The sequence below is a fragment of the Salmo salar genome, chromosome ssa22, assembly GCF_905237065.1.
Source record: "Salmo salar chromosome ssa22, Ssal_v3.1, whole genome shotgun sequence".
In the NCBI taxonomy this organism is placed as follows: domain Eukaryota; kingdom Metazoa; phylum Chordata; class Actinopteri; order Salmoniformes; family Salmonidae; genus Salmo; species Salmo salar.
The window spans coordinates 60616576-60629024 of NC_059463.1; the positions used below are offsets into that span (position 1 = coordinate 60616576).

The 12449-nt window shown below is 42.4% G+C and overlaps 1 protein-coding gene across 5 annotated transcripts in view; it reads right to left on the reverse strand.

Annotated features, from left to right (window-relative positions):
• Positions 1 to 12373, reverse strand: part of pxk (PX domain containing serine/threonine kinase) — a 58594-nt gene extending 46221 nt beyond the window's left edge. For 3 of the 5 annotated variants that reach the window (XR_006761398.1, XR_006761397.1, XM_045705688.1), the window contains exons 1-7: positions 11984 to 12373; positions 6301 to 6351; positions 6027 to 6074; positions 5278 to 5464; positions 2542 to 2619; positions 1532 to 1605; positions 1145 to 1219 (exon numbers count right to left, since the gene is read on the reverse strand). Coding sequence is in view for 3 of the 5 variants with exons in the window: in XM_045705688.1 (XP_045561644.1) it covers positions 1145 to 1219; positions 1532 to 1605; positions 2542 to 2619; positions 5278 to 5464; positions 6027 to 6074; positions 6301 to 6351; positions 11984 to 12085 (615 nt within the window). In the remaining 2 variants the exon portion in view is untranslated. The remainder of the gene's footprint in view (positions 1 to 1144; positions 1220 to 1531; positions 1606 to 2541; positions 2620 to 5277; positions 5465 to 6026; positions 6075 to 6300; positions 6352 to 11983) is intronic. The other 2 variants (XM_045705689.1, XM_045705690.1) reach the window with 1 other exon arrangement.
• Between the last annotated feature and the right edge of the window lie 76 nt (positions 12374 to 12449).

The window sequence follows — 12449 nt, forward strand, 5'->3', positions numbered from 1 at the left end:
GATCATAGTTTGGTTGATTTTTGTGATACCAGCCTAGTATTGTCCAAAACAACAGATAAAAGGCCTATACATTAAACAGGTTTGTTTAGTAAATAGAGATAGACTAAGTGTTGTTTTATCTCCAAAGTAGTGACAATAGATCAATAAAGGGCACAACAGTCTATCGACTAGGGTTGCAAAATGCCGGAAACTTTCACTTTGACACTGTTATCTACGACTGAGGGTAGAGGTACTAAGAGGCAGCCCTATGGGCCCTGGTTAAAAGTAGTGCACTATAAAAATAGGGAATAGGGTGCCATTTGGAACGCAGGCGCAGTACAGTGGTTACATTCCTGTGGGGAAGCATATTACATCTGGGCAACAGGATTGTATCTAAATAAGGAATACATCAGATCAGCTGAATCGGGCAGTCAGTCTGGGGCGGGCGGGGCGGGCAGTCTGGGGCGGGGCGGGCGGGCAGTCTGGGGCGGGGCGGGCGGGCAGTCTGGGGGCGGGGCGGGCGGGCAGTCTGGGGGCGGGCGGGCGGGCAGTCTGGGGCGGGCGGGCAGTCTGGGGCGGGCGGGCAGTCTGGGGCGGGCGGGCAGTCTGGGGGCGGGCGGGCAGTCTGGGGCGGGCGGGCAGTCTGGGGGCGGGCGGGCAGTCTGGGGCGGGCGGGCAGTCTGGGGGCGGGCGGGCAGTCTGGGGCGGGCGGGCAGTCTGGGGCGGGCGGGCAGTCTGGGGCGGGCGGGCAGTCTGGGGGCGGGCGGGCAGTCTGGGGCGGGCGGGCAGTCTGGGGCGGGCGGGCAGTCTGGGGCGGGCGGGCAGTCTGGGGGCGGGCGGGCAGTCTGGGGCGGGCGGGCAGTCTGGGGGCGGGCGGGCAGTCTGGGGCGGGGCGGGCAGTCTGGGGGCGGGGCGGGCAGTCTGGGCGGGGCGGGCGGGCAGTCTGGGGGCGGGGCGGGCGGGCAGTCTGGGGGCGGGGCGGGCGGGCAGTCTGGGGGCGGGCGGGCAGTTTAATTCCCGGCAGGCAGTAATACAGTACTGTGAGGCCTCTTAAGAGAATATTCCCACAGACAGCATTGGTAGGAGCTAGATGATACATACATACATACTGACAGTGGGTAGAAGAAATCTGCTATCCACAAATCTATTTAACGAGTATACATACAGTGAGGCTGGGTAGGAGCTTCATGGTCGACTGAAGATCTTTGTCTGACAGGAATTTATCTGGACCCAAGTCAACCTGTGCAGCAACAAAACCACATAAACGTAACACATACTTTACCAGCCAAAAACCTTCAGGTGATAGAAACACAATACAGGATAGAATTAGTTTAGAACTATAAATGCCGATACCAAAAACGACAATTGTCTTGTCGCTAGCAAGTGAAAACCAGTCAGCGCCTGACTAGTTGTACCTACAGGATAAAACACCTTTTTGATTCTACCGCTCTGTACCGTCGCATTGTAAAGCAGATATAAGATGACAATGAAGTTCTAAAATAATTTATTAAAGTACCAACAGTAAAACAGCAAATAGCAACAGTAGACTTACCCAACTCAACACTTGACGTTCCTTGGGTTGTTCTTTGTTTTTGATTAAGAAATATTTCTTCCGTATCCTCCACCCTGAAAGGTTATAAAAAAAAATAAAAAAATATTTAAAACATGTTCATTTTAATATGACATTTTCCTGATTAACAATCCACTTACAGCTTTATCGGAGTCACAATGGTAGGTTCCATGGTCAACAGAGTTGGTGCATAACCAATCAATTTAGAGGGAAAGGAGGGGGATACTTAGTTGTACAACTGAATGTATTCAACTGAAATGTGTCTCTCGCATTTAACTCAACCCCTCTGAACCAGAGAGGGGCGGGGGGGAGGGCTGCCTTAAATCGACATCCACGTCTTCGGGCGCCCGGGGATTTAGTCCACTTAATTATGAAATCAATTCATCTCGCTTTATTTACAAAAGCACTTGAAGGCGTTCTGCCCATACTAATAGTAAGCATCAGGTGTGTCATTCCCATGATAGAGCAGTAACGTGACAATAACACGTTCCCTTTTTCCCCCCCCCCTCCTGAAGCAGCGGAGAGCAGAAAACACCAGACATCCAGGAAGGAGCGGGCATTTTATATCTCCTGCCACTTTTATAAAATCACTCCTGATATAAGAATACTGAGGCTTCTTAATCATCTTTAATTCTATAAAAATCGCTACCATGTTGTGTTGTCGCTACCATGTTGTGTTGTCGCTACCATGTTGTGTTGTCGCTACCATGTTGTGTTGTTGCTACCATGTTGTGTTGTTGCTACCATGTTGTGTTGTCGCTACCATGTTGTGTTGTTGCTACCATGTTGTGTTGTCTTAGGTCTGTTTATGTAGTCTCTCTCGTCGTGATGTGCGTTTTGTCCTATATTTAAATTTGTATGCAAGTCCCCGTCTCCGCAGGAGGACTTTTTCCTTTTGGTTATCCGTCATTGTAAATAAGAATTTGTTCTTAACTGACTTGCCTAGTTAAATAAAAAGATGAAATAAAATAAAATCATTAAAAAAAACTTACCAATGTCTTTCAAAGGCTCCACCACCTCCCACTTCGGATCCGACCTGAAGAACATGGACACCTGCTGTAAGGCGATTTCTGTAGAGGAGAAGATGAGGCTCAGTGTAACAACCTTCCATATAAAACAACAATCACTCAATTTATCATCAACTCAAAATATACCACTACCGTTCAAAAGTTTGGGGTCACTTCGAAATGTCCTTGTTTTTTAAAGAAAAGTGTCCACCAGGCCTACTGTACATCTCACTGTAGGAGTGACCAGGCCTACTGTACATCTCACTGTAGGAGTGACCAGGCCTACTGTACATCTCACTGTAGGAGTGACCAGGCCTACTGTACATCTCACTGTAGGAGTGACCAGGCCTACTGTACATTAGAAGTGACCAGGCTACTGTACATCTCACTGTAGGAGTGACCAGGCCTACTGTACATCTCACTGTAGGAGTGACCAGGCCTACTGTACATCTCACTGTGAGTGACCAGGCCTACTGTACATCTCACTGTAGGAGTGACCAGGCCTACTGTACATCTCACTGTGGAGTGACAGGCTGAATGACCAGGCCTACTGTACATCTCACTGTAGGAGTGACCAGGCCTACTGTACATCTCACTGTAGGAGTGACCAGGCCTACTGTACATCTCACTGTAGACGTGACCAGGCCTACTGTACATCTCACTGTAGACGTGACCAGGCCTACTGTACATCTCACTGTAGAAATGACCAGGCCTACTGTACATCTTACTGTAGAAATGATTGTTGAAAACAAGTCTAAGCTGGAACTGTTGCTGTTAAAAATACAATAATAATTGTTATTCTTAACTGGAATAAACTGATTGAAGCAAGATGCTTTTTTGAGGTAAACCCACTCACACAGTTCTGGGTTGTTCATCTACAACAGGAAGTGGTCTCCTGCCTGACTGAGAACCCACTCACACAGTTCTGGGTTGTTCCATCTACAACAGGAAGTGGTCTCCTGCCTGACTGAGAACCCACTCACACAGTTCTGGGTTGTTCCATCTACAACAGGAAGTGGTCTCCTGCCTGCCTGAGAACCCACTCACACAGTTCTGGGTTGTTCCATCTACAACAGGAAGTGGTCTCCTGCCTGACTGAGAAAGCAGTAGATGTTCTGGTCCAGTTTGGCACCACGTACCCATGTGAGTCAGGGTTCTCAACTCTGACATACTTTAAAAAACAAGTACAGAAACAGTTTCAAGGCTGAGCATCACCTCAGTGTTACAATGTCAAAAACGGAGCCCAGAATACACATGCTCTCATTAGGACTGTGTGTGTGTGTGTTTTTTTTCTGGTCTACATCTGTGTGATTTGAGCAATCATTTTATTCCAGTTCATAATAAAAAATAAAAAAAGATGTATTTTAACAGCAACAGTTCCAACCTAGACTTTATTTTAACAATTTCTACAGTAATATGTACAGTAAGCCTGATCCTTTTTCATCAGTACGGTTAATTAGGTTTGAACTATGAAAAAGCCTGTGTGTGTGTGTTCTGTTATTCATCTGTGTGATGTGATCAATTCGTTTACTCCAGTTCAGAATGAAAATGATTTATTGTATTTTAACAGCAACAGTCCCAACCTAGACAGATATGTAAGAGTGTTTTTAACAGGGGGTAATAAACATGAATAGATATTTAATTACATTGTTATTTGTTTTTGTCTATATTGCATTTGTTTTAGGCATACGGCAATGAAATGTACAGATATTTATGTATAGTTGCATATTTTCCTCTGTTTGGGTCCCAGGAAAACAGAATTTCTCATTTGGGTCCCAGGCTGAAAAGGTTTAAGAACCACTGTGTTAGCTAATCCAAGTTTATCATTTAAAAAGGCAAATTGATCATTAGAAAAACGTTTTGCAATTATGTTAGCACAGCTGAAAACTGTTGTTCTGATTAAAGAAGCAATAAAACTGGCCTTCTTTAGACTAGTTGAGTTTCTGGAGCATCAGCATTTGTGGGTTCGATTACAGGCTCAAAAAGGGCCAGAAACAAAGAACTTTCTTCTCAAACTTGTCAGTCTATTCTTGTTCTGAGAAATGAAGGCTATTCCATGCGAGAAATTGTCAACAAACTGAAAATTTGGTACAACGCTGCGAACTACTCCCTTTACAGAACAGCACAAACTGGCTCTAACCAGAATAGAAAGAGTAGTGGGAGGCCCCGGTGCACAACTGAGCAAGAGGACAAGTACATTAGAGTGTCTAGTTTGAGAAACAGACGTCTCACAAGTCCTCAACTGGCAGCTTCATTAAATAGTACCCACAAAACACCAGTCTCAACGTCAACAGTGAAGATGCGACTCCGGGATGCTGGCCTTCTAGGCAGAGTTCCTCTGTCCAGTGTCTGTGTTCTTTTGCCCATCTTAATCTTTTATTTTTATTGGCCAGTCTGAGATATGGCTTTTTATTTGCAACTCTGCCTAAAAGGTCAACAGAGTCTTCCTCTTCACTGTTGACGTTGAGACTGAGGTTTTGCCGGTACTATTAAAATATGAATGACCATATTCTAAAATTAGATTTGTGTTATTCTGAGCACCGTGGGTGGAGGCCCTAATCAGGTTACACACCCAAATGGATATGGGTCTGGTACATTTCTCAAAATGTTCGGTAAATTTAAAAAAATGCTGCCGGTCTTATGTCCAACACCACATTTTCCTAAAACCCTGTATCACACCCATGTTATACACGCACACCTCAACCCTAACAGTTCACACACCTGTATAGTTGGCAGAGTAATTGTTGGTGTCCAGAAACTTCTTGACCAGTTGACAGGTGGCTAGGATGTGATGCTGGGTAATAAAGTCTAGGTAGACCTGTAGTCCTCTCTGTCTCTCTGCTATGAACTCCCTGTCCATGTTACCTAGCAACTTCTTAGGTGGTAGAGGCAGGCTGACGCCAGAGACCTGCGGGAAGAGGTGGGAGAGAGAGAGAAAATGAGTGGGAGAGAGAGAGAAAATGAGTGGGAGAGAGAGAGAAAATGAGTGGGAGAGAGAGAGAAAATGAGTGGGAGAGAGAGAGAAAATGAGTGGGAGAGAGAGAAAATGAGTGGGAGAGAGAGAAAATGAGTGGGAGAGAGAGAAAATGAGTGGGAGAGAGAGAAAATGAGTGGGAGGGAGAGAAAATGAGTGGGAGGGAGAGAAAATGAGTGGGAGGGAGAGAAAATGAGATAGATAAAGAACGAGTTGACACAGAGGAATGTAGGGTTCACAGAATGAATAATCGTCAGGAAATGAGCTTGTAAAACCTCAGCAGAAACCTCAGCTTCCTGATGTGTAACGACCACCAAAAGAATAGTCAGTATGAACACATCATGTTCATAAAAACACAAGGTTTGCTTCCCAAATGGCACCCCATTCCCATAGGGTGCTGGTCCAAAGTAGTGAGCTATGTAGGGAATAGGGTGCCATTTTGGGACGCAGACAGATGTAGTGCGGGAAAAGGCACTTGTGACCTTTTTGTACTTACCAACAAACTGCTATTCAGCATATCAAAGTCGCTGTATCGCTTTATGACCTGCAACAATAAGAATCAGGTTGTATTGTGGGGGGAAAAAAAACAACGAAAGGCTTCTTTCTTGAGGTTGAGAGAGCTCAGTTAAAAAAAAGGTAAAAATAGATTTCTAATCTTATTTTCAGTACAACATGAAGATGTGTTATGTTGAAGAAGAAAGAGTATAATTGAGGCAGATAGTTGAGGTAAGGTTGAGGTTTAAGTAGGCTAAAAATAGATTGTTATTTACCTGCCAACTGTTTTCTGTAGACACACCCCTCTGTACACGGATTATGTATTCCTGGACAGGAAATGAAAAAGGGACGGGATATGATTACATGTGATGGGACTTATCATAGCTATTCATCTCATATGTAAAGCCTAGATTTTTTAATTTTTTTTATATATATATATGATAGTTTTAAGTCAGAAATGTACATACACCGTAGCCAAATACATTTAAACTCAGTTTCACAATTCCTGACATTTAATCCTAGTAAAAAATTCCTTGTCTTAGGTCAGTTAGGATCACCACTTTATTTTAAGAATGTGAAATGTTAGAATAATAGTAGAGAGAGTGATTTATTTCAGCTTTTATTTCTTTCATCACATTCCCAGTGGGTCAGAAGTTTACATACGCTCAATTAGTATTTGGTATCATTGACTTTAAATTGTTTAACTTCGGTCAAATGTTTCAGGTAGCCTTCCACAAGCTTCCCACAATAAGTTGGGGGAGGACATTTCTCCAAAAAGTACGATCTTTGTCCCAATGTGCAGTTGCAAACTGAGGTCTGGCTTTTTTTTTTTTTTTTTTATTGTGGTTTTGGAGCAGTGGCTTCTTACTTGCTGAGCGGCCTTTCAGGTTATGTCGATATAGGACTCGTTTTACTGTGGATATAGATACTTTTGTACCTGTGTCCTCCAGCATCTTCACAAGGTCCTTTGCTGCTGTTCTGGGATTGATTTGCACTTTTCGCACCAAAGTACATTCATCTCTAGGAGACAGAATACGTCTCCTTCCTGAGCGGTATGACGGTGGCGTGGTCCCATGGTGTTTATACTTGCGTACTATTGTTTGTACAGATGAACGTGGTACCTTCAGGTGTTTGGAAATTGCTCCCAAGGATGAACCAGACTTGTGGAGGTCTACAATTTTTTTTTCTGAGGTTTTGGCTGATTTCTTTTGATTTTCCCATGATGTCAAGCAAAGAGGCACTGAGTTTGAAGGTAGGCCTTGAAATACATCCACGGGTACACCTCCAATTGACTCAAATGATGTCAATTAGCCAATCAGAAGCTTCTAAAGCTATGTCATCATTTTCTGGAATTTTCCAAGCTGTTTAAAGGCACAGTCAACTTAGTGTATGTAAACTTCTGACCCACTGGAATTGTCATACAGTGATTTATAAGTGAAATAATCTGTCTGTAAACAATTGTTGGAAAAATTACTTGTGTCATACACAAAGTAGATGTCCTAACCGACTTGGCAAAACTATAGTTTGTTAACAAGAAATTTGTGGAGTGGTTGAAAAACGAGTTTTAATGACTCCAACCTAAGTGGATGTAAACTTCCGACTTCAACTGTATATATATATATACACACACACACACACATACACACAGAGCTCCAACAGTACTGGGACAGTGACACACGTGTTTTTGTTTTGGCTCTGTACGCCAGCACAAATATCATACCCCCAAGACATGCTAACCTCTCACCATTTCAATAACAGGGAAGGTTAGCATTTTATATCATACCCCCAAGACATGCTAACCTCTCACCATTACAATAACAGGGGAGGTTAGCATTTTATATCATACCCCCAAGACATGCTAACCTCTCACCATTACAATAACAGGGGAGGTTAGCATTTTATATCATACACAGTAGACATGCTAACCTCTCACCATTACAATAACAGGGGAGGTTAGCATTTTATATCATACCCCCAAGACATGCTAACCTCTCACCATTACAATAACAGGGAAGGTTAGCATTTTATATCATACCCCCAAGACATGCTAACCTCTCACCATTACAATAACAGGGGAGGTTAGCATTTTATATCATACCCCCAAGACATGCTAACCTCTCACCATTACAATAACAGGGGAGGTTAGCATTTTATATCGTACCCCCAAGACATGCTAACCTCTCACCATTACAATAACAGGGGAGGTTAGCATTTTATATCATAACCCCCAAGACATGCTAACCTCTCACCATTACAATAACAGGGGAGGTTAGCATTTTATATCATACCCCCAAGACATGCTAACCTCTCACCATTACAATAACAGGGGAGGTTAGCATTTTATATCATAACCCCCAAGACATGCTAACCTCTCACCATTACAATAACAGGGGAGGTTAGCATTTTATATCATACCCCCAAGACATGCTAACCTCTCACCATTACAATAACAGGGAAGGTTAGCATTTTATATCATACCCCCAAGACATGCTAACCTCTCACCATTACAATAACAGGGAAGGTTAGCATCGTTGGGGGTAGTATGATATTTGTGCGTCTCTAACTTTCTAAAGCATCATTATTCACACGTCATTCAGGATTATCCGTAATCATGAGAGCATCCACATTAATGTAGACATGTTATGAAACATATTCTATTCTCATTTACAATAAAAGTGAATCCAAAATGACACAATAGCTAATTTACCATTAATTTATATTGTAATAATCTAACACACAACCAAAACAAACAGCAAATTCATCCATAAAGTCAGTCCTTCACTAAAAGCTTGATCCAGTCAGTCCTTCACTAAAAGCTTGATCCAGTCAGTCCTTCACTAAAAGCTTGATCCAGTCAGTCGTTCACTAAAAGCTTGATCCAGTCAGTCCTTCACTAAAAGCTTGATCCAGTCAGTCCTTCACTAAAAGCTTGATCCAGTCAGTCCTTCACTAAAAGCTTGATCCAGTCAGTCCTTCACTAAAAGCTTGATCCAGTCAGTCCTTCACTAAAAGCTTGATCCAGTCAGTCCTTCACTAAAAGCTTGATCCAGTCAGTCCTTCACTAAAAGCTTGATCCAGTCAGTCCTTCACTAAAAGCTTGATCCAGTCAGTCCTTCACTAAAAGCTCCTCCTGGAGACAAAGCCTTACTGAACTGATGGCCGACTTTTCTAGCAGCGATGAAAAATATTATTATTAGAAATGATTATTGATAAGGCCTACTTTCTCCTAGCCTGGATCCATCATGAAATTATTATGAATATTTTTCACTTCATCAAACTTCATTACGAAACGGAAGGATTGTGTTAGGATCCGGGCTAACTTTCCCTGCTTTATGTGAGGCATGGTTAACTGAGATCAACTTGCTGTCGTCTCCTCGTCACGCCCGTCTCATGTGATTCCTCCGTGATGAAGTTACTCCCACACTCAAAAACACAGAAGACAGGGATAAAAAGGAGACGACATAGAACAAGAAATACTAGAAGAGGTAAAGCCTCTCGGGAACATGGCAGACTGTTCTAGTAGTGCTGTTTCTATAGGAGAGGACACAGTGGTCAGCAATCCTTCAACCGTTTCACTCCAGTCACAATGTTCTATGATAATATGCATGTTTCACTGCATATATTTAGTTAACCAGGGACATATTCGTCGAGCAGTAGGCGTGCAGGATCTAAGATCAGTGTTGCCTTTCAGATCATAACAAAGAAGATTACATGGAGAGGGGAGACCTGATCCTAGATCAGCACTTCTACTCTGATACCTAGTATTCAAACAGCGTTCCCCCAAATCATTCACTACAGCTGAAGGCTAACACTATAGGCCTGAGAGGGTAGTACTGTGGATGCGTCTCAAAATGGCATCCTATTCCCTACGTAGTGCACTACTTTTGACCAGATCCCCATAAGGCCCTGGACAAAAGTAGGGTACTATATAGGGTGTCATTTGGGACACAGACTAAGGTCTGACTGGGTGACATGGTAGTACAGTAGCTGGAATAACACAAGCCAAGGGTCCAAAGGTCCGGTTTAAACCTTACCAGGATAATCTACTGCAGGCCACTTAAACACCACTGAGCCTAAGCTATATGCCACTCACATAAACATTATTGTTCAATGTGCTAAAGTTGATACAGTCAGGCTGGCAGCAAACTGTGGTACATCCCAGTTTAAAACAACGACACCCGAGTGTATAACCAAGTCTCATTTTCTTGACATTCAATTTATATCAGATAGGTCATGCCCATAGAGGGCACCTGCCTGCTAAAGCATCTAGTTATTGCTTTAGCTAGCCCAGAGATGTTTCTAATCAACTCAGAGTAGCTAGCTTGCTTAACTATATTAGCTGGCAAGGTTGGTAGACTTTAGAAAAGCAAGCAATAACTTGATGTACTGAATAAAGACTCACATTCCTTTCCATCTTTTACCCAGATTTTAAACAGAGAAGCATAGAAACAGTTTATTCTACCCAGATTTTTAGCAGCGATGAAGAGAAAGTTTATTTTATCCAGATGTTTGTTTATATATATTTTTTAAAACACCAGTCAGGAGGATAGAGACAGCTCAAGAGCAGAGGAGGCTGGTGGGTGGGGCTATAGGACAGGCTCGTATTAAATGGAACTGGTGTCAAATGTGGTTTCCATATGTTTGACACATTCCATTCCAGCCATTGCAATGCGGCAGTCCTCCTATAGCTCTTCCCACCAGCCTCCTCTGCTCACTTGGTACACTAAGATAAGCAGAAAAAGATTAAACAATGATTATGGCTCTAGATTGGTCTTTGAAAAATGATCAATAAAAAATATATATATATATATATATATATATATATATATATATATAAATATATATATATATATATATATATATATATATATATATATATATATATATATATATGCTATCCACAAGTTAATCTGATTCTGGAAAAGTAGATAAGAGTTTATTACTAATGAGGCCCTTTTAAGTACCCAGCCATTCTCACGTACTTTATGCCCCCAAAAAATGATTTTTGGGGTGCACGACGGCCCTGATTCAAATCCATATTATCTAGTTAACTTAAGGTAGCCTACATGGCTATCATTTCACCCTGACTTTACCCAATACAATTGTATCATCAATATGTGGCATTTGGTCTACCAGTATAGTTATTTCCACAGTTTAGCAGTGTTTATTGTGAAAGACTCAACTGTGACTGTATAAACCCAACTCTGGCAACTGGAATGACACACGAACAATCATCAAACTGTCAGACTATTTAGCAAAAGGCCCCATAAAACGATACATTACATTTTTATTAGGCTCTAACTAAACAGCTGTCATTGTTTAAAAAGACAAGAAAAAAAAGGAAAAAAAATGTTAGGTTGAGTTAAACGTTTGCTCGTTTCACTCTGTTTGGTTCTTAATAAAAACGGTAAGCGATTTCCGTAATGAATACACCCCTGAGCTAAACTAGCTTGAGTAAAATGGCTAAGTAGTTAGCAGCTGAGCTAAACTAGCTTGAGTAAAATGGCTAAGTAGTTAGCAGCTGAGCTAAACTAGCTTGAGTAAAATGGCTAAGTAGTTAGCAGCTGAGCTAAACTAGCTTGAGTAAAATGGCTTAGTAGTTAGCAGCTGAGTAAAATGGCTAAGTAGTTAGCAGCTGAACTAAACTAGCTTGAGTAAAATGGCTAAGTAGTTAGCAGCTGAACTAAACTATCCAGCTGACTGTCAAAAAATGTCAACACACGAGTCGATGGCAGCCGTTTTTACAACGAACTGGTGGATAAACACTTTCCAAACACGTCGTACACAAGCGGTAAACAACCGTTAATGTTAATTAAGAGACCAACAGCGACACTGGTTTATAGAGGGGAAAAAAACGGTCTGACACCATAAATAGAAGTTTGTTAACCTTCACCGTGATAAATTAGCTAGCTAACTACTTCCTCAGCTTGTCCCCTTGCCTGGTCGAACAAGACTCACCGTGTGAGATTGTAGATTTTGGCTAGCCTCGATCAGTGCTGTAAGGGCCACCGTGTCATCCAACAGCACCCTTCCCGGGGACTGTTTCTCCAAAAACGCCATCCCTTGGCGCCCGATCAAAGTAACGAACCAAACGATAAAACACCTTCGGGGTCGGGAAACTAACGCAGATGGACCTGAAGTCAAGCTAGCTAGCTAGCTGAGTATTTAGTCAGAAATGAGGGCAGGAAACGCAGCGTTGACACTTGACAGAATTAAGATTCCGATCCTACGCTTGTTAACAGCTGCACTGGGGTCAGACAGACTTCCTGTTTAAATTAAAACAAGAGCGAGATATGGCTAGGGGAAAAACCTACCTCCAATACAAGGATGACAAGATTGGAAAAACTGCGATAATTATTTTTTTTCGAGCAGTTGTTCAATCTTCTCAGTGTAACAGTTGGGATAATAAGACCATTTTGGAGTA